Source organism: Xiphophorus couchianus, chromosome 11 (genome assembly GCF_001444195.1).
Source record: "Xiphophorus couchianus chromosome 11, X_couchianus-1.0, whole genome shotgun sequence".
Classification (NCBI taxonomy): Eukaryota; Metazoa; Chordata; class Actinopteri; order Cyprinodontiformes; family Poeciliidae; genus Xiphophorus; species Xiphophorus couchianus.
The window spans coordinates 24,473,048-24,500,434 of NC_040238.1; the positions used below are offsets into that span (position 1 = coordinate 24,473,048).

The 27,387-nt window shown below is 41.5% G+C and overlaps 2 protein-coding genes across 2 annotated transcripts in view; one reads left to right on the plus strand and one right to left on the minus strand.

Annotated features, from left to right (window-relative positions):
- Positions 1-855: 855 nt before the first annotated feature.
- On the plus strand, positions 856-9,980 carry hpda (4-hydroxyphenylpyruvate dioxygenase a). Its single transcript, XM_028030979.1, has 14 exons — positions 856-988; positions 1,115-1,141; positions 1,235-1,297; positions 1,452-1,556; positions 1,646-1,688; positions 1,788-1,870; positions 5,396-5,485; positions 5,583-5,689; positions 6,470-6,547; positions 7,030-7,192; positions 7,811-7,882; positions 7,961-8,083; positions 8,173-8,289; positions 9,659-9,980. The coding sequence occupies exons 1-14, from the start codon at positions 986-988 to the stop codon at positions 9,770-9,772; spliced, it is 1,188 nt and encodes a 395-aa protein (XP_027886780.1). The 5' UTR covers positions 856-985; the 3' UTR covers positions 9,773-9,980.
- A 1,046-nt stretch (positions 9,981-11,026) lies between these two features.
- The window catches only part of rnf43 (ring finger protein 43), a 102,856-nt gene continuing 86,495 nt past the window's right edge, over positions 11,027-27,387 (minus strand). Inside the window, exons 3-9 of the mRNA XM_028031931.1 lie at positions 19,712-19,786; positions 19,202-19,333; positions 19,004-19,105; positions 18,729-18,899; positions 17,628-17,730; positions 15,542-17,038; positions 11,027-14,489 (exon numbers count right to left, since the gene is read on the minus strand). Coding sequence (XP_027887732.1) covers positions 14,464-14,489; positions 15,542-17,038; positions 17,628-17,730; positions 18,729-18,899; positions 19,004-19,105; positions 19,202-19,333; positions 19,712-19,786 — 2,106 coding nt within the window. The 3' untranslated portion in view covers positions 11,027-14,463. The remainder of the gene's footprint in view (positions 14,490-15,541; positions 17,039-17,627; positions 17,731-18,728; positions 18,900-19,003; positions 19,106-19,201; positions 19,334-19,711; positions 19,787-27,387) is intronic.

Below are 27,387 nucleotides of genomic sequence, written 5' to 3' on the forward strand. Positions count from 1 at the left end.
ACATGTACAGCAGCGAGAGTACAGCCGACATGAAGCGTTCAAGGAATTCACGACTTCCTGTGCATGGACCACAGCAATAAATCAGAAATGATAGAAATAATGTGGTTTGTTCGATTCAGAACAGGAAATTTTATATGTTTGGTTTTTATAAAAATCATTAAAGTGGTCACGTAATTATCAAACAGAATAGATTTAAAAAAATAAAAATAAATAAGTAATCCGCTGCAGGATCACTGATCAATTTCTCTTACAGTAGCCCACAGTAGTTACACACCATATTATATGGTTGACCTTATCAGTGTTTTAAACAAACAAACAAACAAAAGGAAAAAAAAAAGTACAATTGAATAACCAAAGAGGGAATGGTCAATTTATGTGAGTCACCATAATGAATTAAAGCTCATCATATCAAAGGATTAAGTTCTGGCTATGATTATCGATCAACTCTGAGTTGAGGATTATGATTTGTTTCTTCAATGGAAATATCGCCCTCTGGTGGTACAAATTACAAATTAAACAGCAAAGGTATAGGGAAAACTCTTAGTTACCCTCAACTTTATAAATGTGCAGTGCTTTGTTTTCACCACAAAAGTGTTTTAATTTACTTTCTTACTATGGTTGTATTTTAAAGCTTCCATATGTTTCTAAATCTGTAAATCCTCTGAACTAATATGCTCAGTATGTCAGATTTACCATCCGGCATAGCAGTACAAAACCGTTGCTGTAGTTAATGTATACAGCATTATGTATTAATCTTTGTGACACATCTTTGTCACAGATTTTCAGAGGAGAAACAACCTGGTCGACTGCGGTGCTAAATGTTTTAAAGGAGATGCATCAAGAAACGAGGAGGCGGACAGGTGGGTGTACATCCTACAGGACCAATCACAGCTGGTCATCAGGTCAGTACTTATCTGAAGGCTGCCAGGCCAGACACTGATTTCTGATCTCCCTCTTCTCTGAACTGAGATCCTGCAGTCACACCATGGTAAGTCCCTATAATGACAACATGAGCAAAGAACGTTTTGAGAAAATGGCCACTATTTAATGCACATTACAAGTATGAGATCTTGAGAATTAAGCTCTAATAATTTGCTTCTTTTTTCATTTTTAGACAACCTACACAGATAAAGGGGAGAAGGTAAGGTTTAAATGATCTGATACAGATTTTGTGTTGCTTGGCAGCCATAAAAACTCATAAAGGTAATTTGTCTGTTGGTCTTCTACTTTGTAGCCCTTGAGGGGGCGATTTGTCAGATTTCATCATATCACCTTCTGGGTTGGCAATGCCAAGCAGGTTAGTACCCAAACTGACCGTCACATACAAGATACTCGTTGTGATTCAGCATGCAGTACATCATGCAGTCACTCAAAGCATGAACCCTTGCCTCAGGTGTTGGAGTTCATCTGTAAATAATGTTCAGAGTACTAAGAATCTGATCACATTTCAGGCAGCTTCATTCTACTGTGACAAGATGGGCTTTGAGCCTCTGGCCTACCAGGGTTTGGAGACCGGCAGCCGAGAAGTTGTGTCTCATGCCATCAAGCAGGACAAAGTATGGAGTTTAAATCATGCGTCTGAGCGTCTGAATTTAAAGTATTTCCACCTTCTGCTTAAGCACAACCTCCTCCCATCTCTTTACAGATAATCTTTGTTTTCCAATCTCCACTAAACCCTGGAAATGAAGGCGAGTTTGCTCCTTAGGACACATTAGACACTGAAAGACGTCAGGCTCTGAATGTGATTAGCTGTCTTTGGTTTTCATCATGCCTGTGTCATCTTTCAGAGATGGGGGAACACTTGAACAAACATGGAGATGGAGTAAAGGACATAGCATTCCAAGTGGAGGACTGTGACTTCTTGCTCAAGGTAACCTGACAGAGGACAACACAGATTGGAAACACCTTAAACTTTTTGTACTTGATCAGTATAAGATAGTGCATGAAGGTGAAGTGGATTAGTATTAAAGAGGTTTAAAGATAGACATATGTAATTAAGTCTCAGAAATTTTCTGTAAAGACTTCAGAGGTTTGTTAGAGAACGTCAGCGGACAAACAACATCATGAAGACCAAGGAATACAGCAGGCAGGTCAGGGAGAACGTTGTGGAGACATTTACAGCAGAGCTAGTTTATGAAACATTTCCCTAAGCTTCGAACATCTCAGATGGAACTATTCGATCTGTGGAAATGGCATTGCACCGCTGTCAAATCTACCAGGTCATGGCTGTCCACCTCAGCTGAAAGACTGGGCAAGTAGACAATATTTATTGACATAAACATGGTACATCTGGAGGAGCTGCTGAGATCCACAGCTCAGATGGATATATCTTTTGACAACTATTCATGTTTTCTACAAACCTGACCTTCAGAGAGACTTAAGAGTTTCTGTTGGATGTGCAACAAGCCATCCGGCGGAGATCACAAACGCCTTGAGGAAGGTGCTCTGGACAGACGAAATCAAAACCGACCTTTTTGCAAGCCACTATTTTTTGCGGGGAGATTAATTGAGCTAAATACACGATAATCACAAAAGAAAACATCTTAGGAGCTGCAGAAGACTTGAGACAGGGCTGGACACACACCATCAAGCAGAACAACTTTAAAACCTACTATCCAATGATACAGTACATTCATGTGTTAGAATAGCCCAGTCAAAGTTTAGACATGTACTGAGATTCTGTTGCAAAACTTGAAAATGGGCAGATTAGTTTTAGCATCTAAGACAGATTTGCTCAGCTTGCAGAGAAAGAACAGACATAAAATTCCTTCTGCAGATGTGCAACTCTGATGGAGATATCCCATACTTGTGTTGGTCTATCACATAAACCTACGGTAAAGTTTGTGACTAAAATATACAAAAACTTTCAAAGGTTGTGAATACTTTTGCTAGGCACTATGACTTTAATGCATGTTTTTAATTCCTTAAGTACGTAAAACTAGAAGAAATTCCACTGGATTTTCTGGTTAGACATTTTTAAAATATAGCTGCACATAAAAGTTACAAGAACTTAAAATATATGGAAACGTTCAGTGTATTTTGCATCACGTCTTAAAGTATAAGAGGACTAATGTCTCAGCCAGATCTAGAGAAACTCATCCACGCGTTCATCTTCAGTCGTATTGATTATTGCAACAGCGTCTTCACAGGTCTGTCCAACAAATCAATCAAACAGCTGCAGCTGATCCAGAATGCTGCTGCTCGCGTTCTCACTAAAACCAGGAAGATAGAGCACATAACACCAGTTTTAAAGTCCCTCCACTGGCTCCCTGTAGCTCAAAGAATAGACTTTAAAATACTGTTGTTAGTTTATAAATCACTGAATGGCTTAGCACCACAATATGTTAAAGATCTGCTTTTATTGTATCAACCTTCTAGACCTCTCAGGTCTTCCGGTTCTGGTCTGCTCTGCATCCCCAGAACCAGAACCAAACGAGGAGAAGCAGCTTTCAGCATCTATGCACCACAAATTTGGAACAAGCTTCCAGAAAACTGTAAAACAGCTGAAACACTGACTTCTTTTAAATCTCAACTAAAAACCCACCTGTTTAGAATTGTATTTGAAATGTAATCAATTACAAATTTAAAAATGGCGAGTGACTGAGGGTCACTGCGCGCACAGAAAACCCTGTCAATTCTAGACTCTAACAGGTAAAAATATTGCACGAAATCCGTGGAGGACGGCGGAGTCCTCGCGCAAAATTCCGTGGTTAGGTGGACGGAGCCTGGTGCCTTCCTGTTCAGGGAGACGGGGCCCGACGAATACCCGTTGCAAAAAAGGACGACGGAGTCCTGCGAGAACAGGCGCTTAAATTCCGTGACAAAATCATAAAGATGGGGAACGGGATAAAAAATGCATTACATGCAGGGTCAAAAGATGCAATAAGATCATGGGTAACTAAACATTACATAGGATTGGGGACTGGAAAAATGGCGAGTGACTGAGGGTCACTGCGCGCACAGAAAACCCTGTCAATTCTAGACTCTAACAGGTAAAAATATTGCACCAAATCCGTGGAGGACGGCGGAGTCCTCGCGCAAAATTCCGTGGTTAGGTGGACGGAGCCTGGTGCCTTCCTGTTCAGGGAGACGGGGCCCGACGAATACCCGTTGAAAAAAAGGACGACGGAGTCCTGCGAGAACAGGCGCTTAAATTCCGTGACAAAATTGTATTTGAAATGTAATCAATTACAAATTTATGGATGGAACTTGACTTAATGCTTTGTTTTGATTATTGATTCTATATTGCATTGTGTTTCTGTGTTTGTAATGATGTAAAGCACTTTGAAATGTCTTGCTGCTGAAATGTGCTATACAAATAAAATTTGATTGATTGATTGATTACCCATGTAGTCTGTTGAACAATAGATGTTGGGCAAACAGAAAAAGAAAAAAATCACGTAGGTGTTACACGTTTGACCTCCAGGACGCGCAGGTTCACCTGCTTCAGTGAACTGTGTTTTATGTTTAACTGATGCTTTACTCTTGTGTGCATGTTGAAACAATCGCAAACATGACAGCCTTGTAATACATTCTACAGCAGCGAAGTCCGTCTGAACTTTTTTTCACAGTCAAGGTCAGACGGGAGGCTTAGATAAGCTGTCTCTGTTGGCTGTCAGGTAGCCGCAAGGTTACAGAATCACTGCTGACTCAATGCAGATACCAGTCTGGCGACATGTTTCTATCTATAGACGGACGATTGAAAACGTTTGTTATTTAGCCACTGGAGGGCCTCCATGAGCCGCTTTACAGAGCTTAGATACACCAAAACACTGCTACAACCATGCTGCTATATACATATATATCCAAACCATTCCTTTGTATAGCTTTGGTCATGTAACCTCTGCCTCAGTTATGTGTTTTTACATCCCCACATCATGATGCTGCCACCACCATGTTTCACAGTGGGTATGGTATATACAGAGTATTATTTTTCCACCACACACAGCACTTTGCATGGTAGCAAAAAAAAAGTTCAAATTTGTTTTGACCTGACCAGAGCACCACCTCCTTCCAAATGGCTTGTGCCAGACTGTAAAAGAAACTTATTACGGCTTTGTTTCCACAATGGCTGCCTTCTTGCTTATGTGCCACAAAGGGCAAGATTAATAGTTGACTTCATAGAACATCTGGATTAATTCTGAGATTAAACGTCAGGCAGGTGGAGCCTTCAGAAAGCTGTTAGTTAAACTTTTGAACGGTACTAGAGTAAAGCAGCAGAATCTAATTGATACCACACATTTCATATATTTCATATTAGTTTCTATTTGTAACAGAAACAAATGTGAAATGGTGTATGAATACCACTTTTTTCCCCCAAAGTAGTTGATCACTCAGTCACCGTTGTGTGCTCCTATTTTCCCCAAACCCATCCCACGTCATCCCGCGCTGACAGACAGCCCGGGAGCGAGGAGCTGTGGTCGTCAGGGAGCCGTGGGTGGAGCAGGACGGCAACGGCAAGGTCAAATACGCTGTGATTCAGACGGTACATAAAAGATGATTCACACACGTAAGCCTCATGTAAAACACACCGAGGAGTCTGAGACTGAATAAGGGTGTTGTGCAAAATGTTTTGTCCGCAGTATGGCGACACAACCCACACGCTCATTGAGTACCTGGAACCCTACAAAGGCCTGTTCCTGCCGGGCTACAAACAGCCTCTGTTTAGGGACCCTCTGCTGGCCAAACTGTGAGTACTCACTGCAACAAGAAAAAACCCCCAAAAAACATAAAACTGTAGCAAAGTTGTTATGTTCAGACTCTAGAATAAACTTCTACTCTGCTTTGCGTATATGTATATTTGGACATAATAAATATGCTGTTAACAAATATAGATAAGGTATACAGAGCCGGATTTACAAGTATGTGGGCCCCTGGGCTGGAGCCTGTTTTGGTGCCTTATTCAATAAGAAAAAATAATTTTACTAATGCAAATTACAGTACATTAATAGGCAATCCTTTACATCACCAGGTATGAATTGATGCATGGCAAGTGTAAAATGTCCCCCAGCCAATATCTCAAAAGAAATCGAAATCAACTATAACTTTGTAATTTTCAAAGATTTGAATATTGTTTGTATTCATCAAAAAAAAAACAAAAAAAACCCAAAATACTAATACAATTCACCTAATTTAGGTCTATGGGTTTAAGTACAATTTTTGTACTTGCTGCCCCAGTAACACATTCTAAAGTCTGGCCCATGTGGTAGAGTATACTGGCAGACAGAATAGCTGAAAACTCTTATATATTAAACTATTTTATACTTTATCTCTGCTGATGTAGTCCAGTTGACTTCTAACTTCCTGAATATGCTCTGTTATGTCCCTCTTTTCGTGTTCTTTGATTAAAATTATTTTTCTTAAATTCCCAGGTAGGATCTGATAAGAAAAAAATATCATTCTTTCTAAATCATTGGAATTTTCTGGGAATCCATCCATAATCATTTCTGTTCACTCCTTTTCTCCGTAGTCCACCAACTGGTTTGAACTTCATCGATCACATTGTGGGAAACCAGCCAGATGACCAGATGGTGCCAATTTCTGACTGGTAAGGCTGCTGTCAGCGTGCACGTACGCCCGCCGCAGGTCGAGGAGTCACTCAGGGGCAAAAAGGGACAAAGTAAACACTGCACCTCTGTTGGAGTGACATGTTTGGACACAAAAGCAAAAAAAACTGCTGTTTCACAAAATCAAAAGTCCACATTTTGTTCAGTAGAAATGATTTCTTTGTGCATTTTCATCACTTTCTTTATGTTTCTCACTAGTGGCATATCCAAATAATAGAAAATGCAGCAATTGGTTAATTAGAAAGTTATCTTGTTCACAGAATTTGACCTAAATCTGGACAAAAAAAGAAAACAACACCACCAAATGCTTATTTGGTTGGGAGACAAAACATATTAAAATTTTACATTCTACAACGTGATTCATGGAGGTTGTGTGTGTGTTTGTGGTTGTGTGGAAGGGAAGGGAAGGGAAGTTTGGGGAGTTCAATCAGTCTAAGAATTAAGACTCTTTCTCATGTCCCAGGTATCAGAAGTGTCTGATGTTCCATCGGTTCTGGTCGATAGACGACAAGCAGATTCACACACAGTACAGTGCGCTGAGGTCCATCGTGGTGACAAACTATGAGGAGACCATTAAGATGCCCATCAATGAACCCGCCATGGGCAAAAAGAAGTCACAGATCCAGGTGGGACTTATTTTCTCTCGGCCTTCCATATAAAAGAAGGCTTGTCAAAATAAGAACTGTTCGCTCTGTATCAGGGGTGTCCAAATATTTTCTCATGTGGGCCAAAATTATAAATAGAAAGCACTTAGAGGGCCACAAGGGCTAAAATTGTGAAATACATTTATTGTACAGCTCAATAACGAATTTAAAAAACTGTATTGAAATGAAAAGAATTGTCAAGTTTTTGTGAAAAACATATCCATAAATGAGAGTAGTTGCGACAGACATGCGCAGCTTTTTGGGTTCATTGTTTTTGTTTTTTGATCTAGCCTCAGCAACACTGCTCTTGAGCAAAATCTGCTGGATGCTTTTGGTTCTATTGACTGCAAAAATAAGATAAATGCAGAAACCATGGTTAATAAATGAGAACTATTTTTTTGTGTTGAGCCATTGGAAATTATTATTTTTTTAAATCATGTGAATTATTTCTGTAAAATCATTTTTTTTAAAATCAACAGACTAGGTTTGCTCCACTGCAGATTTGTGATCAGGGTCCACTTAAACTCATCAAAATCTGAAAAAGCTAAACAGATGCACATTCTTTTGCGATGCACTGACATCCAGCATCTCTGTCCACAGGAATATGTGGACTATAACGGCGGACCGGGCGTTCAGCACATTGCCCTCAACTCGTCGAACATCATTAAATCTGTGAGTGACCGATTAACAGGAAGACTCAGCAGGAACATTCCCGACGCAGCTTTTCTTTCCCATTTTTGTCTTCAACAGATTGAAAACCTGCGGGAACGAGGAATGGAGTTCCTCTCAGCTCCTGACACGTACTACGATACACTGCGGGAGAAACTCAGGACGGCCAAAATCCAGGTGAAGGAGGACCTCGACCATCTACAGGTGAGGATGTTTTTTCTTTAACTCTGTTGTTTAACAGGCCTTTATTGTTTTGGTTGATAATGTATCAGTGATGTGTGTTTCCTCTGCAGAAGTTGAAAATCTTGGTTGATTTTGATGATAAGGGTTACCTTCTTCAAATCTTCACCAAGCCTGTGCAAGACAGACCGACGCTTTTCCTGGAGGTCATACAGAGGAACAATCACTTTGTAAGTTACCAGTGATGTATTTGACCAAGAACTGGTACCGCCAGAGCACTGACAGGAATACCAAAAGTTTGTTGGTGGGCAAATCTCAAGAGTTTACAGTTTAAAATCAAAAATTGTTCAGATTTGGGTTTCAAATCATTTCACATTTTGACCAACATGGAAGTGATTGGACGTAATATGAACATTTTGGAGCTGACCATCAAAGTCCTGACTTAAAATCTGGAGGGATATAAAGTTCAAGGTGATGGTAAAGGGGCTTTCCAGATCCCTGGCAAAATAAATTACCTGTGGAAATGAAAGGTTTGACTGCTGTGAGAAAGTATATTTATTGTTATTTAATGATGTTTTTGGTCTACCTATGATAAACTAAACATGCAACATTTTTAATACAATGAAGAAAGTAATCTGTTAAGTCATATTGATCTGAAAATTTTTTTTGAAAAAGAAAGACATACAGTTTCCTAAACGTTTGTGGCTGAGCAACAAGAACTGGATGTGGGTCACCAGAAGACGGTAGCCATGTTTAAGCGGCAGGCGTACCTAGGTCTACTTTTGAATAAAACTTGCTAAATGCTTGCGATCCTTTCAACAGTTTAGTAAGCTGAAAGCAAAACGCTACTGAAAGTGAAATACTTTGTGGTACGAACATTTTTGATTTGATGGGAGGCAAAAATTGTGTCGTTCTTGAGCTGTGAATGGCTCCCAGCCACACTTTGGAAAAAATAAGGTGAGCAAAAATGGTTATGTCCTGTTTTGTCTATGTGAGAAATGTATTCAAGTGAAACATTTTTCTACATTTATTATTGTGAGATTATGTTACCGAAATACAAGATGAAGCACTTTTACAACATTCGGAACAATTAGCAATAGATAATAAAATGACTATTGCTAAAATTGTGCTCACACTAAACAGATTGGATTCACAGGCCTGTGGTCATTTTTCCCTCCTGAAAGGCAGAAAAATGCCTGAACACCTGTTTGCAGCTCCCACCCGGTGAGAACTGCATCAGACCAGCCCGCTTGTAAAAGCTCGGTAAATCTTTCACAGATAGATTCAGATTAAAAAGCTCACATCTACACAGCAAACGGAGGAGGAGGGGGAATCTTTCCTTTGGCTTGCACCTTGTGGCGTTTCATTTATGACACCCGGCACCCATCCTGCCTGTCAGAACAGGCGCTCACTCTCCAGGGTGTGCAGATGTGGATGGAAAGGATGAAAGACGTGCGTAACTGGATATGGAACCACACCAAAGACTCCCTCAGAAGAACCACCAACACTTGATCTTCTGATTATTTGCGAAAATATTTCCACCATTAATTTGCGAAGCTCAGAGTGACTTATCTGCGCCGGTTTTTCTTCTGTCTTCAGGGCTTCGGGGCGGGAAACTTCAAGTCTCTCTTTGAGGCCATCGAGATGGACCAAGATGCCCGGGGCAACCTGACCGTGATTACACCTGAAGGGAGGGCCAAAGCCTTTCGCTGATCTCCGACCAGACTCAGACTCACTCTGACGGCTATGTGGCTGCGGGCTGTACGACCGAGATGCGAAAAAACACTCACCACAGCTGCAGCACGTCCAACGCATTAGAGAGTGTTGAAAAATCTTCATGTGACGGGCCGCAAGCATTATCACACTTTGCTTCAAGATGTTAGTAATTGTGTTTGGCTAAATAAAGAACGGCTTGTTTATATCTGTCATGTATGTCTGTTTAAGAAAGTAAAAAAAAAAACAAATATTGAAGGTATCTGAGTGTTTTTTTCCCCCCATGAGAGAAGGTAGAAGACAGAAGCTAGCATCCTGTTTTTATGCTAAACACAAAGCTAGCAGCTACTTAGCTTAGTCTTGGTCAGGTGGATTAAAAAGAAAACGTCCTAATAAACAAAGAGTAAAATTACAATGACTAAATGTGATGTATATATAAGACACTCAAATGGTGGTAAGTTCAATCTAGCTGTCAACAAGGCACGACTACCTGTTTATTTTATACCTTGTCGACAACTAGCTATGCTAACTTTCTTAGCGAACACGGGTGAGCAAATAACACCGTGAAGACCAATGAACACAGCAGACAGGACAGGTAAGGGGACGCCATCTTTTCGAGCGAGGCAGATGTGCAGAACTACAGAAGGATACAGTTGATGCAAGATGTGTACAGTGCAAGGGCAGAGGTGGGAAAACATTCTTGGAGAACGTGTCAACAGATAATTAGGATGTTTGCTGACGACACTGTGATCTGCAGCAGGTTGAAAATGTCTTGGAGATAAGGATTTATTATTGTATTGATCAATATTGTGAAATTTTTGTTGTCGTAAGAATTTAGATTTATGATGAAAGCAATAAACTCTACATAATGATGTTTAAGTACCCCAAAAACTAACTGTACTTTCTTTCTCCACTATTAGTTTCATCAGAGCAGCAGAATATATCAATATTTAAGCTATGAATAAATGCAGGTATTGTGTGCTGTGTAGTGATAAATTAGATTAGCATTATTGGAACTTAATGTTGCACTCCTTAATGCAATCAGTACATGTTGAAGTCCATATGGCCCATTCCTATTTGGACATTTAGAGTGAAAAAGAATGAAATGGAAAGTGTTTGGATGAACCGGAGACAAGTAGAAAACTGACACTGAAAGAATAAAAAGGGTTGAAGGTTTAGAAAGTTTAGACAACTGTTGGTGTAAAAAAAATACACCAATGGTTCTAAAGGACAATAAACAAAAGCAAAACTCAATTGTTTTGTATTTCAAAATAATTTATTTGCATATAATTGGAATGAAGACAGGTTGATATATTTGCGATGGCACCGGTCAGTTTCTATACAGAAACATTCACTCTATACAGAAATCTTTTCAAACCTGGACAAAAATGGATAAATATATTAGTAAATAAATATATTAGTGACATGTCACTATATTGAAATGTTCTATTATATATATAAAATACAACACTATCTTGTCTCTGGGTTTTGTTCTCTTTTGTACACAAAGTATCCAAAATATACTGACATTATCCCTTAACGTTCTAGAGGGGCCGCTTTTTCTTTCTTTCTTTTTCTTTCTCTTGACTCTATTACAAAAGGCAGTTTCAGCTCATAACTCTTACAAAAAAACAACAAAAAAAAAAAACACATAAACAACACAAAGAGAAAGATCTTGAACAAGGATGATATCATGCCAGATGTTCTGTGGTAAATGCTACTCTTCACATGCTGATGGTTGTGGGCTGGCTTGCACTAATACTAGGAATTTCAAACTCATTTCGGTATAAAATCTTAAGGCCAAAGTGCTTATTATAATTCAGTCATTTCCATGTCAGTCCCTGGGACTGTTTGGGAACAAAAAAAAAAAAAAAGCAAAAGTCGCCCCCCATTAGCTAAAGGCACATTCAAAGTGAGGTATTTGTAAGAAGGACTACAGGTGATAGATTCTGCATGATTGCCCAAAATTATTACCAGGTCTATCTGAACATGTGCTCTCTTGTCGGGCGCAAGAAGAAATTCAAAGGTAGGGCGAGAAAACGAGAAGGCACTACGCATAACAGCAGGGTTCACTGAGTTCAAGATTTTTTTTTTTCCTCTTTGGTTAGGCAGGTAAGAGCTGTCGTTGTCGTCGGGAGCTTCCTGATTTTAGTCTGAATCAATAAGGCACACGTGAGGGTTTCGTAAGTGCTACTAGTTGCGCTGCAGTTTCCACAAGCCCTTATTCAGCCGCAGCTGGTCTGCCCAAAAGTTACAAAACAAATAAAATAAATAAAAGTAAAAATAAATCCCTTCACATGCTCACTGAGCCTTTCAGAGGATGTGATTATTATTGGTTTGATCTCAGCTTATTTCTGCTGGAGTTAAGTAGGAAGTCCAGATTCAAATGTTGAAGCGAGACTGACTTTCTCCTGTATGGTTTAGTATTTTAGCAATGCACTTTTTTTCCCCCCCTCCACTTGTCAACGGATAAATCGGAATAAGTGGGAACAACTATCTCAATCACAATTGTTTATAGCGTTTTTACACTTAAAGAAAAAAACAACAACATGTTGACAGTTAAAATTTCTTCAATTGAAAGTGTTGCCAAGTTCAAGGTGGATTTTCTTTCCAAATGCCAAGTGTTTTCTTCTGTACTGTTATCAAGCTCTTATAGAAGTGGTGCCACAGCACAGAATCAGATGAACTGATAAAAGTACAGTACCGTGCAAAAGTATTCACCCCCCACATTACAGCAAACTTCAGTGTATTTCAGTGGCATTCTGCGTGATCGACCAACACAAAGTGGCGAATTATTGCGAAGTGGAAGAATTTCTTTTCACTTTTACAAACAAAGATAGTAAATATTACACATTAACTCATAATCAAAAGGAGGGAAAATGTGGTGGAAAATTACTACAAGTTAACATCTGCTGATCATGTTATATTAAATGCTTGTGAACTCTCACCAAACCCTGTACAAGTTTGGCAGTTGTTTTCTACAGCTGCATCAGAACCAGACTGTCTCGCCCCTTGTTTTGAATTCCTTATCCTTGGTGTAAAACTCAAGTGTTGTCTCTGCCTGGCAGAGCGTTTCACCCAGACCTGCTTCATTATTGATTGTCCTACCAGCTCTCTGTATTGTGCACAATATATGAATAAACCTGATTGAGTGATTTCACCTGACAGTGCTTGGTAAAATAGTTTCTTTCCACAACAATTGTTATCCGGTTATTGATCATGTGACACGTGTGATGTGATAACGGTGTTTCCATTGCAGTTTTGCGAAATAAACCAATTTCGATACGGCCAAAACCCGCCTCATCCTAGCAGCAAAAGGTTTTTTCGAAATTGACGTGTTTCCATTAAGCAACTTTTGCCATTATATGGTCAATGGAAACGCAGTTAAGAGTGAACAAGGCCAAGCACATGCCCCCCCACCCTTTACTGCTTTTTTTTGTTGATCTAACACAAAAAACACCCAATAAAATCCACTGAAGTTTGAGTTTGCGGCATGATAAAAGTGAACAAATTCGACCATGTGAACATTTTCCAAGGTACTGTTACATGATTTTACACCAGTTGCGCTACAAGGCAATTATGTTTTGTTTCAGAGGTTGTGGAAGACGAGGGGAAAGCATAACCTTTGCAGCAAACAGCATAACATCAAGGTGAGTTAAAAAAGATAAAAATAAAACCGAAGATGTGATCGCCATCCTTCTGACGAAGAGAAATGACAAAAAAAAAAAAAAAGAACATGACAATAGCTTGTAATGACCATCACATAATTCAGTCAAACCGGCTGGTTCTGAAGAACTAAAAACCTTGCAAACAACATCAAGAACAGAGACGAGAAGGACAAAAAAAAAACAAAAAAAGAAACAGCTGCCATTACTGAAATAATAAAAACGAGGCTGAGCGACCTCAGAGGATGCTAGTCGTTTGCAGGGGGGCTGAGCATCGAAAAACTTTCTCTCTCCGTTTGAACAATCCAGACTGCCAAGAGAGGGAACTACTACCTGTTGAGTTTGTGGAAGCTACATAGGAATATAAAACAAAACACTACAGCAGTACCTGTAAAGACCTCTCCTCTGTCCCCCCACCCTCTCTCTTTGTGTGAGGCGTGTTAAGAAAATCTGAGCTGAGGTAGGCTGGAGAGAAAAGCATTTCTCAGCTGAGAGCGGACTCAGCGAAGGAAGGCAGAGAAAGGGAAGTACCTCTACGAGCGATCAAGTTGCTTTGTATTAAAAAAAAGAAGAAAAAAGAGCAAGTGATGCACTTCATGTGGGCTCGACGCCCAAAGCAGGACCATTCGTTGGGTGGCGGTTGCCGAGGAGCTTGGGAAACTGCGACCATGTGAACAATCCTCCTGCGTCTGACCAGGAGAGTTGTTTCCCCTGCAACACCCTATCCTATCTTCACACATTCAAATCATAAAGTATATACACTGCTAAAAAAAATAAAGGGAACACTTAAACAGGTGTTTAACACTTAAAGTGTTCCCTTTATTTTTTTGAGCAGTATATATTATATCAAATATTCTAGTTTTTTTTTTGTTTTTTTATTACAAAATGAAGATAATTTCACTATTTGGGGATGAGAGTCCTCCTAAGGCAGCTGGGATTTTTGCTTGAGTGAAGGCGTTACTGGTGGATTTTGTAAGAACTTTTTCCGTTCTGGCTCCTGGGCAGCGAAAGGGACGAGATAGTTTCTTACACCCCAGACTCCTCTTCTGATCCTGTGAACACAATTGAATATGATTAATATGATAAAAAAGGAGAAGAGTAGGATTGAGAACAGCAAAAAGCGTATCCATTCACTACAACGAGACAGCTGCGAAATGATTAAACATGGATTTCCACAAGAGGAATTCTCAAAGTTTTTAAAAAGTGCAAAGAGGAGAAATCACAGCTAATTGTACCTCTGACTTCACAAGAGGTTTTGCATTGAGCTGACCAGATGCAAAAGTTCGAAGTAGATCACCATGGGAACCGGGTGTGTTGTTTGTGAGCATAAACTTCAGCTGGAAGGAAAATGCTTTCTTTTTTGTGTCTTCTGTGAGTACAGACACACCCATCTCAGATCTTTTTGAATCTTTGTTCATCAGCCATCAACTTACTTTTCTCTATGCCTGAGCCAATTGAAGGAGGAAACATTTCCCTTCAGTTGAGTATTTTAGGCTTTGTTTCATCCACCAAAATGTCTATCATCAGCTTTTGGTGACATTTAAAGGTAAAAAAAAAAAAGTATTGTAGCGAGGAAACAAATTGATAGAGTTTGAGATGCGCAAGGTGGCGCTAACTAGTTATATCGTGCTTTTTCTACAGTAAGCAGTGCGTGAAGCAGTACAGGGACTTGAAAATTGTGGACTTTAATATTTTGAGACTAATGAATCTCCATGTGCATAATTGTTGCAAAATGTCCTGAATTTCATAAAGAGCTTTTGCGTAGCTATTTTATGCAAAATATTTCGGCAATACCATCGGTATCGGCCAATATGAGTCATTTTTAGCACATTGGTATTCTGCTAAATAAAACGGGCTGATATTTACAAGCAGAGAAGCAGTGGTGCAGTCTCCAGTGTTTTTTGCTGAAAGGGTATTGAAATAATATGTGATGTCACTTCCACATCCACTAGGACGGCAGATTTTATATAAATGAAATAATTAATTACAGCAAAATATCAAAACTGACCATGAAATGTTCTCTAGGTGACATATCTACAGTGACTAAGAGTAAATTTCATGCAGGTCTGACTAGTAGTTTTAAGTACATAAAAAGGGTCCTCACCCTGATTATGGTGTATCGATTGGCAATATAAACAAATGTCTGTGTTGCGCTCAGCAGAGGGCCCCTGGTGGAACCTGCAGGGGGGCCTGTCCATTGAGGTCCCGGGCCCCATAAGCTGAGGCTCTGAGTGAGCCTGCTGCACCTGTCTCTGCCAGACAACGTGGGCCCCCCCACAGCACGGCCACTCCTCTATCCCCGCCGAGTCCAAGATGAGGGGCACGGGGAGCAGGGCCGGGTGCAGTTCGGGCGGCGTGCAGCAGTAGGCCGGGCTCTGGCCGTAGTGGATGTGGATGCTGCGGTCGTCCTGCAGGTCCAGGCTCTGGTGAAAGTGAACGGAGGGTCCGTCAAGTAGACAGCCCCCCACTACAGGAGCGGGGGGGTGTCCGTGGCCCTGGTGGCAACAGTGGGGCTGCAGCTGCAGGGGGATCGGGGGAACAATGACTGGCGGTCCCGTTTGGTCGAGGTCCTGCCGCTCCGTCCCCGGGCTGGGTCGGTCGGTGGGCTCTGGCTTGGGGCAGTGGCAGGGGCTGTGTTTTGGAGGGCACGGCGGGGAGTCTTTGTCCTGACCCGGAGCAGAGGCGGCGGCCCCTTGCTCCTCATCTGAGCACCTGCTCGGCCGCTGGCCGTGCTCCCCCTCCTCATAGTGGTGATGTCTGTGGCGGTGGTAGTGGATGTGGCTGAAAACAGTCTGCGGCTGCTCCTCCAGGCAGCCTGCTTTGTTCACAACAGAATCCAGAGACTTAGGCCGGTTCTGGGCCGTGGCCTCCAGACTGTTCCTGCGTGGGACGTGCCCACTCCCCACTCCGGCCGCCGGCCCCGTCCCGAAATACCCGAACGGATCGTAGTCACTGCTCAGAGAGCTGCGGAAGGTGGACCAGCTGCCATAAACACCTTGCAGGGACACGTCCGTGCAGTTCAGGACAGAGTCACTGGAGGAACCGTGCCAAGGCCCCGAGCTGGAGTCACTGGCCGGCCCGTCCGCCAGGTACCCGCTGCGCTCCGTGTGGTAGCTGCCTCCAGAGCAACTCCCATCGTCCTGCCGGCCGTTGCCCGCCATGCCACGACTCTGCGCCGCTGCCGAGGCACCATGCTGCAGCCTGGAGCCGGATGCGTTCCGCTGGGCCTGACAGGAGGAGCGGTAAGTGTGGCAGGAGCGGCGGGATGCATAGTGATGGGCAGAGGTCCGACAGCCGGTTCCGAGCCTGTGGGGTCGCCCCGGAACGTCCATTGGGAGGTGGAACCCGCAGCCGGCACCCAGCTGCCGACTGCTGAGGAAGTGGAGGGTCTGAGCGTCCATAGGAGACGAGCCGCTGTAGTGGCCCAGGTTGGGGTAGGGTCCAGAGGGACCACGGGGGTAGTGGGGCCTCATGGAGAAGGGGATGGCGTGCTGGGGGAACGGGTGGCTGTGAGGGTTGCTGTACTGCTGCGGGTGCAAGAAGCTCTGGCTCTGCTCTGAACTCTGCTGGTTTCTGTTTCTCTGAGGCTGACGCTCCGTTCCTGAGGACGACAGACAGCGCGAGAACAGAGAGGAAAAAACGTCAGACAAAACAGAAAGAAATAATAAAAAAATTCCAAATTTGTTTGAGTTTTGTACAAAAAAATATTTTCTTTTCTGTTACAGTTTAAAATAATGGTTTTTTAAATCTGTAACAGAAAAGAACATTTTTTTCCAAAGGTTTGGACACCCCTTCTAATTAAAATGGGTTTTCTTTATTTTCATGACTATTTATAAGGCAATAAATCCCACTTATTAACCTGACAGGGCACACCTATGAAGTGAAAACCATTTCAGGTGATGACCTCTTGAAGCTCATCAAGAAAATGCAGAGTGTGTGGAAAGCAGTAATCACAGCAAAAGGTTGCTATTTTGAAGAAACTAGAATATAAGGGGTATTTTCAGTTGTTTTACACTTTTTTGTTCAGTGCATATTTCCACATGTGTTATTCATAGTTTTGATGCCTTCAGTGCGAATCTACAATGTCAATAGTCATGAAAATAAAGGAAACTCATTGAATTAAAAGGTGTGTTCAAACTTTTGGTCGGTACTGTATATATATATATATAGGAACAAATCTGCGTCCTGACCCATGATGTTGTGCATGCAGAGAGGACAGGTGCGGTGCTGCATCAGCCAGGGATCCACACAGTCTCTGTGGAACTCATGAGCACAAGAGATGATCCTCACATTCTGGCAAAGTAGAAAGACAGACAGATTTGTTGATAAATTAGCCACTAGGAACAACAAACCAACAGCAAATATATTCACTCCCTTCACACCATCTTTATTGTTTTTTTATCAAGACTTTATATGATTAAGATAAAGTAGTGAACGATTGAAAGAAAAACTAAAGATTCTCTTGTATTTGGCTTCTCAACCTGAACCCTGATGGAAAAAAAACTATCCCCTCAGCATTATGCTGCCACCACCATGTTTCCCTGTGTGGTCGGTGTGTTAAGGTTTTTTTTTTTAAACATTTTGGGCTCTTCTAACCAGAGCACATTCTTTCACGTTTGCTCTCTCCTATGGCGAACTTTAAATAGGATTTATTTCAACAAAGATTTTCTTCTTGCCATTTTTACAAAAATGGCTGATTGGCAGGGGCGGACCTACACGGGAGGGCAAGGGGAGCCTTGCCACCCCACCCATACAAATTTTATGTCTCAAAATCACAATTTTAAACCTAAACAGTTTTTGTCAAGAAGCATCTTATAGCCTTCAAATTAAAAATTAATTCAGCAAATAATACAAATAAATAACATAATTACAAAATAACTAAACAAAAATGGACATTTGCACCTAAAATATGTCTGTTTACTTCCAAGAGACAGTGGGACAATAAATAAATAGTTTTTTGTGGACATTTTGTTGTTTTATTTACATACATGGGGGATTTTCACATACTTCACCCTCCATGTAAAAGTCAGTTGGGGCACAAATTCTCCCACCTGAGCTGTGAATCTCTGCAGTTCCTCCAAATTTATATAGACGGCAATGTCTTGGTTGGTTGTATAATATGTATATTATATATATATATATATATATGCTTCATTCAGTTTGAACTTCTGTCCAGGTCAGTAAAATATCTTGAAGTTTGTGGTCTTGATGCGACAAAAAGTGAAAAAGTTGAACTCTTTTCGTGAGGTATTGACCAGACAACCCGTTTGGCAGGCTCTCTTTCTCCCCACCTGGCCGTCCTGAAACTCCTCCAGGCAAATGGCGCATACGGGGCTCGAGTTAGAGCTGGTGGCCGAGCCCCACGCCCCACGGTGGCGCTGTGAGCCGGAGCAGGTCTGGGAGCGGTAGATTCTGGTCTCCAGCCGACTGATGGCCCGCACTGTCTGCTGATGGACGGAGTCCTGGACGCACACAGCGGACGAAGACAGTAAAAAAAAACAACCCATTAACAACAACTTTTGAGGGATTTCATCGCCCCAAAGAGCTGCAGCTGCCACTCACTCACCCAAGTTCTGTTGGACTTGCACTTGTAGCGGAAAGCAAAGATCAGCACGATGGTGAGGATAACCAGGACGATGGTAAGCAGGATGCTCACATCATAATGCGGCTGGAGAGCAAATGGAGAAACATGTGTTAGCCTGACCCACACGCTTGCTTCTTCAAGATTTCTTTTCATTTGAACATCAGAAGACGTCCTGCTTACCCATTTGGGCTCCACCTTGGCCTCAATAACAACTGTGGCCTCCTCATTGTGGTTGACCAGATTCATCAGCTTCTTAGCGTCCGCTCCCTTAATCAGCACCACTGGATGGGGGAGGGAGTCTGTGTTCTTCAGCTGTGGGCGGGAATTTGTGCATTGGTCAGTTAAATGAAGAGGATGACAATCATCCTCTTCATGTTTAAGCAATCAATGGGATTATTCAACTGTTGAAATGATCGTTAAAAAACGTTGCAATCGATTAATCCATTTGCTGAAAGAACAACATACTCAAGGCGGTAATTAAGCCAAATCTGTACCAAAAAAATAATAAATATGTCTTGCATTTAAGATGAAAAACTTTCTTTGTATGCAAATATGTTCTACTCAAAACTCTTCAAATGGCTTTAGCTATACCTAGATTAAATTTTGTGCAAAAAGAAAAAAAAATCTACTAAACGTGCCTTTTCGTCTTACTTATATTCGGAGAGAGTACAACGTTTTGAGGAGATTTACCTCGGCATCTGCGATGGCAACGTCGCTGACGTCGAAGATAACAGCTTGGGCTCCCCTTTCCAACGCTATGCGAGCCTGAGGGAGAGACATACGGTCAGTGTCACATTTCAATACATACACACCAACTGTTTTAAGGCTGAAACAATTAATCAGATTAATCGTGACAACTGAACAAAACAAGATATTAATATCACAAATTAAGCTAAAACTGTTAAAAATAATACATCCATTTTGCATTTATGATAAAAATCACCCTATGTCTGTGAATAGATTTCAGTCAAAACTCCTCAAGTGGTGTAGCTTTAGCTTCACCTGGTTCAGATTTACCTAAGGAATGCTGTGGTATTGCATTTTAGTCAGTAAAATATTTATTTTCTAATTTCTAATATAAAAAAAGCCTTAAGTAGAAAAGGAAAAATCTGTACAATGTGCCTTTTTTTTTTATCTGACTCACTGCTTAATCGTTAGAATAATCAATAGATTTTAGTAATCAGTTAATCTATTGATTTATTGATTATTAAAATAGTTGTCAGTTGCAGGCCTACATTCTTTCACTAATAGCCTAACTAACTTGCTCCCAAAGCAACAAACATCATGCTTTCTACAAGTCAGTTTCATGTTGTCCTGCAAAGCAAACAGATATATCTGTCCCAAATCCTCACTAGGTGGCAGTCATGTCCTGCCAGGGGTTCGGACCTGGCAGGACAAACCAACCCAAGTCCCTTCACTGGCCCAACACAGACTCAAAAGAACAATAATGGCCTAACTATCCTCTTAGGATCTTTTACAGACTGAAATCAAGAGCGGATCATTTTATGGCGTGAAAACAAAAGGAGGGCAACGATGGATGACAGAAAATGTGTCCAATATCAGCCCAACATGGAAATAAGGACAATTTGGCATTCAAACGAGGTTCTAAAAATCTGCTCCTCCCCCTCACTTTTTAAAATTTGTCACAGCGTGTGATTTTCAAAGTGATAACAGTCGCATCAGAGCAGGAAAGAGATGGTGTGCTTTTAGACGCACTCTTCATATCCTAAGTGACAGCAAACCGTATCCCTAAAAAAATATTTGAAATAAAAGCAGATAGGAGTTGAAATCTAATGGCATTTTGGGACATAAAGGTTGCGATTGCAGTGTATTCATACAGCTTAACTGATTTCACGTTGCACAAACTGCAATGTGTTTATCATCGTTCCATGTGATCTGATCAACACAACAGTTTTTCTCAAAAGAAAGTGTGGTGTGCTATTTATTTTTTCTGTTGTTGCCATTAAATAAAATGTAGTGCAATAAATTCAGAACTAATAGGTAAATTATGAGTCCACCAGTTTATAATTTGAATTCCTCTGCACCCTGAAGCACCATCCCTACTCTGAAACGTGTTGATAGTTACTTCATACTATGGGCATGTCTCCCCCCCGCCCCCCCAACGAAGACACCTGTAAGGTTCACCTTCCAGCCAGGCAGGTGACCCAAAACGTTGCTTGGAGTTCACCGATAAATCAGCCAGAAAATAAATTGGCACCAGATAAGATCGGCTGATACCGATCTTATCTGACTGGCAGACCCGCTCACCAGATCACATCTGCACCTGTGCTGTTAACAACAATCACATCACTGTTGACAACTTAGCAACTTTATTGCTATATTTAGTAAATTTTCAGACAAAAAAAAAAAAACTATTTTCAAAATCAAAATAGGAAAGTCAGGTTTTTGAAAGATCGCTGATTGGGCACAAAACTGTAATCGGTGCATCCCTAAATCATACTGCATAGATTAGACCTAAACCACAAAGAATGCAGTATTTTGCACAAAAATAGGGGGCAAAAATGGTGAATTTGCAAATGATCAAAGCTGGAGGAGACATACTCCAAAAGGTGGTTCTATAATTTATTGGCTAAATAAGATTAAATATACTTCAGTTTGCCACTTTGAAAACCATACAGGTCCTTCTCAAAATATTAGCATATTGTGATAAAGTTCATTATTTTCCATAATGTAATGATAAAAATTGAACATTCATATATTTTAGATTCATTGCACACTAACTGAAATATTTCAGGTCTTTTATTGTCTTAATACGGATGATTTTGGCATACAGGTCATGAAAACCCAAAATTCCTATCTCACAAAATTAGCATATCATGAAAAGGGTCTCTAAACGAGCTATGAACCTAATCATCTGAAGCAACGAATTAACTCTAAACACTTGCAAAAGATTCCTGAGGCCTTTAAAACTCCCAGCCTGGTTCATTACTCAAAACCCCAATCATGGGTAAGACTGCTGACCTGACTGCTGTCCAGAAGGTCATCATTGACACCCTCAAGCAAAAGGGTATGACACAGAAAGATATTTCTGAACGAATAGGCTGTTCCCAGAGTGCTGTATCAAGGTACCTCAGTGGGAAGTTTGTGGGAAGGAAAAAGTGTGGCAGAAAACGCTGCACAACGAGAAGAGGTGACCGGACACTGAGGAAAATTGTGGAGAAGGGCCGATTCCAGACCTTGGGGGACCTGCGGAAGCAGTGGACTGAGTCTGGAGTAGAAACCATGCACAGGCGTGTGCAGGAAATGGACTACAGGTGCGGCATTCCCCAGGTCAAGCCACTTTTGAACCAGAAACAGAGGCAGAGGCGCCTGACCTGGGCTACAGAGAAGCAGCACTGGAATGTTGCTCAGTGGTCCAAAGTACTTTTTCGGATGAAAGCAAATTTTGCATGTCATTCGGAAATCAAGGTGCCAGAGTCTGGAGGAAGACTGGGGAGAAGGAAATGCCAGAAGTCCAGTGTCAAGTACCCACAGTCAGTGATGGTCTGGGATGCCATGGTGTTGGTCCACTGTGTTTTATCAAGGGCAGGGTCAATGCAGCTAGCTATCAGGAGATTTTGGAGCACTTCATGCTTTAGCTTTATGGAGATGAAGATTTCATTTTTCAGCACGACGTGGCACCTACTCACAGTGCCAAAACCACTGGTAAATGGTTTACTGACCATGGTATCACTGTGCTCAATTGGCCTGCCAACTTTCCTGACCTGAACCCCATAGAGAATCTGTGGGATATTGTGAAGAGAAAGTTGAGAGACGCAAGACCCAACACTCTGGATGAGCTAAAGGCCGCTATCGAAGCATCCTGGGCCTCCATAACACCTCAGCAGTGCCACAGGCTGATTGCCTCCATGCGACGCCGCATTCAAGCAGTCATTTCTGCAAAAGGATTCCCGACCAAGTATTGAGTGCATAACTATACATAATTATTTGAAGGTTGACTTTTTTTATATTAAAAACACTTTTCTTTGATTGGTCGGATGAAATATGCTAATTTTGTGAGATAGGAATTTTGGGTTTTCATGACCTGTATGCCAAAATCATCCGTATTAAGACAATAAAAGACCTGAAATATTTCAGTTAGTGTGCAATGAATCTAAAATATATGAATGTTCAATTTTTATCATTACATTATGGAAAATAATGAACTTTATCACAATATGCTAATATTTTGAGAAGGACCTGTACATCCTTTTCCATCTGTTTCCCAAATATGCAGTACTGTGCTGCTTTCCTATATAGCAACACACTCAAAAATACTAAAGTGTCAAAACGTTCAATGTTTCTGAACATATCTCAAGACACTGATTGCCTTTCTGTACCTCTACAAGGTGGAGTAACCTTTAACCTGATGACAGAAACGTTTCCCAGAAATGTCCACATCAAGAAAACACCTGGATCCAGAAACAAACAAATGGAAATTTTAAGTTGTTTCTTTGACAAAAACAATAATAAAAAAACAAACAAATGAGTTGGATCTGTGCTGGCTCAACGTCTCTAAGATCTGGTGTCAGTCAGCATCAGCGCGCTGCTTCTGAAGGATGTTTTTGATGCTGTGGCCCAGGAAAGCTTTTGGCAGACGCCAGCGTGAAAGCAAACGGCAACCGTTTCATCAACGTCTCATCACATGCTCTTTAGTGTCTGACATCTGCCAATGCTTGATGAGGACGAGACGCGAGTTGAAACACCTAATGGCCCCGGTCGAACCGTCGTGCGCGCGAGAAAAAACCCGACCCTCGGGATACGCCAGCGGCATTCAAAGTATTGACCAAGTTTTTCATGTCAAAATGAGGTCAAGTGGCTTGCTAGCCCTCTGTTGCAACAGCCTCTCCCCTGTTTCATCAGAATAGTAATCGTAGTGCATGCTTGGGCCTAAATGAGGTGCGGTCACATGAAAGGATTTTTTTTTTCAAAGCTGCTGTTTGACATGTGGGAATTTGCTTTACCTGGGGTTCAAAAGTCCAACACGCACATACAAACAGCTCAGAAATATATCATCACACACTTCCTAAACGACCGCTGTGGTCTTTTTATATCTCGGCATTAGTAGTAGTGGTTCCAGATTGTGGTTGCCAAGCCATGTGGTTCCCCAGAGCCGCAGATCCGGAAACAGGCAGAGAGATCTCATTACATGATTAAAAGGAGATATATTTAAACTTTAATGGTGCAGAGAAAATGGACGTCCAACGCTAACAAGACCGTTAAGAGGGCTATCAACACGGGTGTTTCGACATGTCCGGGTCCCGCCACTGGGTCCGGAGCTGAAACAGACATGGCTGCGGTTGAGTAAACACTTATCCTCATGAGGAGCAACCTGACACATGTGATTACACACTGTTTGGCAACGCGAGCAGGAACGACTGCAGCGTCGGAAATGACTGCGGTATTAACGGAGCAACACAGCAAAGACGTCATCAGCGAAAGAAACTAACAAACAACAAGCAAGCGACCTGTTTCCTATTTTAATGCAGGTGGGTTTTTGATGGAGGGACAGGGAAAACTTGAGGCGGGGGAGCGGAGGGAGGGCAGGGCAGGAGAGGAGTGCAGCTGTAACTTTGGCAAGAGAGAAATGAGTTCAGCTGAGGTGGTGGTGTCGCAAACATCTGAGGAAACCCAGTGGCAAACCCCGTTCAAAGCCAATCATTTGGCACCAGGAAGGCATAACTAGGCATGTGAAAAAAACATTATTTGATGTTATAAAGCAGAGGCAGCATCATATGTAGTGATTTTGACACTGAATCTGCTTCTAGAAATCACAATCAACTTCTCAGCTTTACATTTCCTACTGAAACATGTATTATCAAGACTAGAGGGTATTTTCATGTCAATGCCAGTTTAACCGGTTGTCGAACGTTTCTTCTGAGCACTTTAACAAACGAAAGAGAAGAGCTTACGTTTTTAAAATCCAGCAGAAAATGAAGGAAACTTAAAAAAGAGCACTAAAGTGAAAATAAGCTTGTTTCTCTATTCAAGGCAGTTAAGCTTAAAGGGGAGGCATTTTGTACTTTCCAGGCACAAAGTGCTACTTTATAGCACAGTCGAGTAACTATGTTACCTTCAATTGACATAAAAAAAGCTGTTATATGAATTTAAGTCATGACTTAAAAATGTGCAGTTTCTCCAAGTGTTTGCTAATTGCTGCTGCCACTAGCCTGGAGGAGTTTTGTGAAAATAGAGTGGCGCTTTGTACTATTTTAGGCACTCCTAAAATAGTTGCTATCTCAAACATGCGTGAAATAATCAAAGCAACACTTGAGGTATGTTTCTGATGAGGGAATAACATTATAACGTCATATAAAGGACATAAAAGTACATTTTACATAATAGCCCCCCTTTAATATGCAAGGCAGCCATGTTGTGTTTGGGTCAATGGGCAATTTCCCCTGGGAATTCTAACTTCAGCAAACATCATGAGGTATTTTTACTTTCTGAGTAAACATAAAATACACATATTCTTTAACTAAAAATGTAATGCATGTAGAAGGATAAGATTTAAGTCTGAGGCAGTGTTGTAGTCAAGACCACCTAACCCGAGACCGAGACAAGACCGAGACCAAATGCGGTCAAGTCCGAGACGAGACCGAGACCATCAAAATATGGTCTCGAGTACTATGACACTGGTCTGAGGGCCAGGCTAGCAAGGAGATTGATTTTGAGTCAGTTGAAGCATTTCTATGTTTTTGATTTGCACAAACATTTTAGGTCATTGGCCTGCTGCAGCGATGACGACCAGGTTATAAAACAAAATCTAAAGTGTCTATGATGGCTATGATCTGTGGTCCACAGCATCACAGGTCATACACTGTACTAACAGTGAGCATGAGGTTCTTTCCCACAAGCTGAAAACTTGTCTAACCAAAGAAGACTCTCCACTTAAAGTCCCAGCAGAGTTTACTAAACTTTATATGTTAGTATGTGTGATGTTGGATGGAAAAAGACATTTAAATATGGAGCAATTCATTAATACAGGGTTGTCTCTCAGTCAGATCAAAATTAAATTGTCTCTTATAACACGTCAGCCTGTTATTTATTACAGGTTTAGAATGGAAACCTTACAGTATTTGTTACTATCTTTACATTAAGAAGCAAACAAAATTGAAAAAAAATGTTTTCAATTGTTTTAGAACAACTCTAATCGGATGCGTTAAATGGACAAATTAAAGCCTGATTGATGCTTTTTTTCTTGCCAAACATTGGACTCGCAGCATTGGCTTCGAGCTGCTACAGAGATGGGCCTTTGGAAGGAGATGACTCACACAAACAAGCCAGCCCTTAAATCTTCGTATTAACCACAGCGCTGCTTGCGTAAACATCAGTCGGAGCCAGTGATCTGCCCTCCGCAGCTGTGGGTGGCCTTCCTCTGGACCTTGCGGGGCTGTTTGTTTACAACCCCCGGCAAAGTGCGGCCTAGCGAAATGGGCACACTGTGAGCCGAGGCCTGGCATCGCCGCGTGTTGTTGACTGAGCAGAAACAAACGACGCCGCTCTGATGTCTTTATTGCAGACGAGCGTTTTCCATCGCCTGACAAGATGCTTTGCTTGGTAAATCTGTCAGGGTTTGTCATGGGCTTAATGTGGAGCGGATGACAGAGTCTTGGAAGTTCTTACCTCAAACTCTCTCCGTATTACATCGTGACTAAAAGAAGGAGCCACACTATCCGCGCTTTTTTCTTAGAGCCACAGAGTGCATGTAAACAATTAGTTTCGGAGGTCTGTGTTAACATCAGGGCTGAAAGGATTAATCATATTAATCGTGATTAATCAATTATTGGGGCTGCACAGTGGCGCAGTTGGTAGCACTGTTGCCTTGCAGCAAGAAGGTCCTGGGTTCGATTCCCGGCCGGGGTCTTTCTGCATGGAGTTTGCATGTTCTCCCTGTGCATGCGTGGGTTCTCTCCGGGTACTCCGGCTTCCTCCCACAGTCCAAAAACATGACTGTCAGGTCAATTGGTTTCTCTAAATTCTCCCTAGGTGTGAGTGTGTGTGTGAATGGTTGTTTGTCCTGTATGTCTCTGTGTTGCCCTGTGACAGACTGGCAACCTGTCCAGGGTGAACCCCGCCTCTCGCCTGGAACGTAGCTGGAGATAGGCACCAGCAACCCTCCCGACCCCATTAGGGACAAGGGTGAACAGAAAATGGATGGATGGATGGATAATCAATTATTGAAATAATCAAGTCAAGCAATTGAGTAATCGATTTATCGTTAACTGGACTGTACACTCAGAAAAAGCCAACAACTGATAGAATAACAGATGTAATTAAACAAAAACTTTACAACAACAAACTTTGTGCATTTCGAAGTTTTAGTTCCGCCCAGTTCAGTTTCATACGTATTATTAATATCGTCT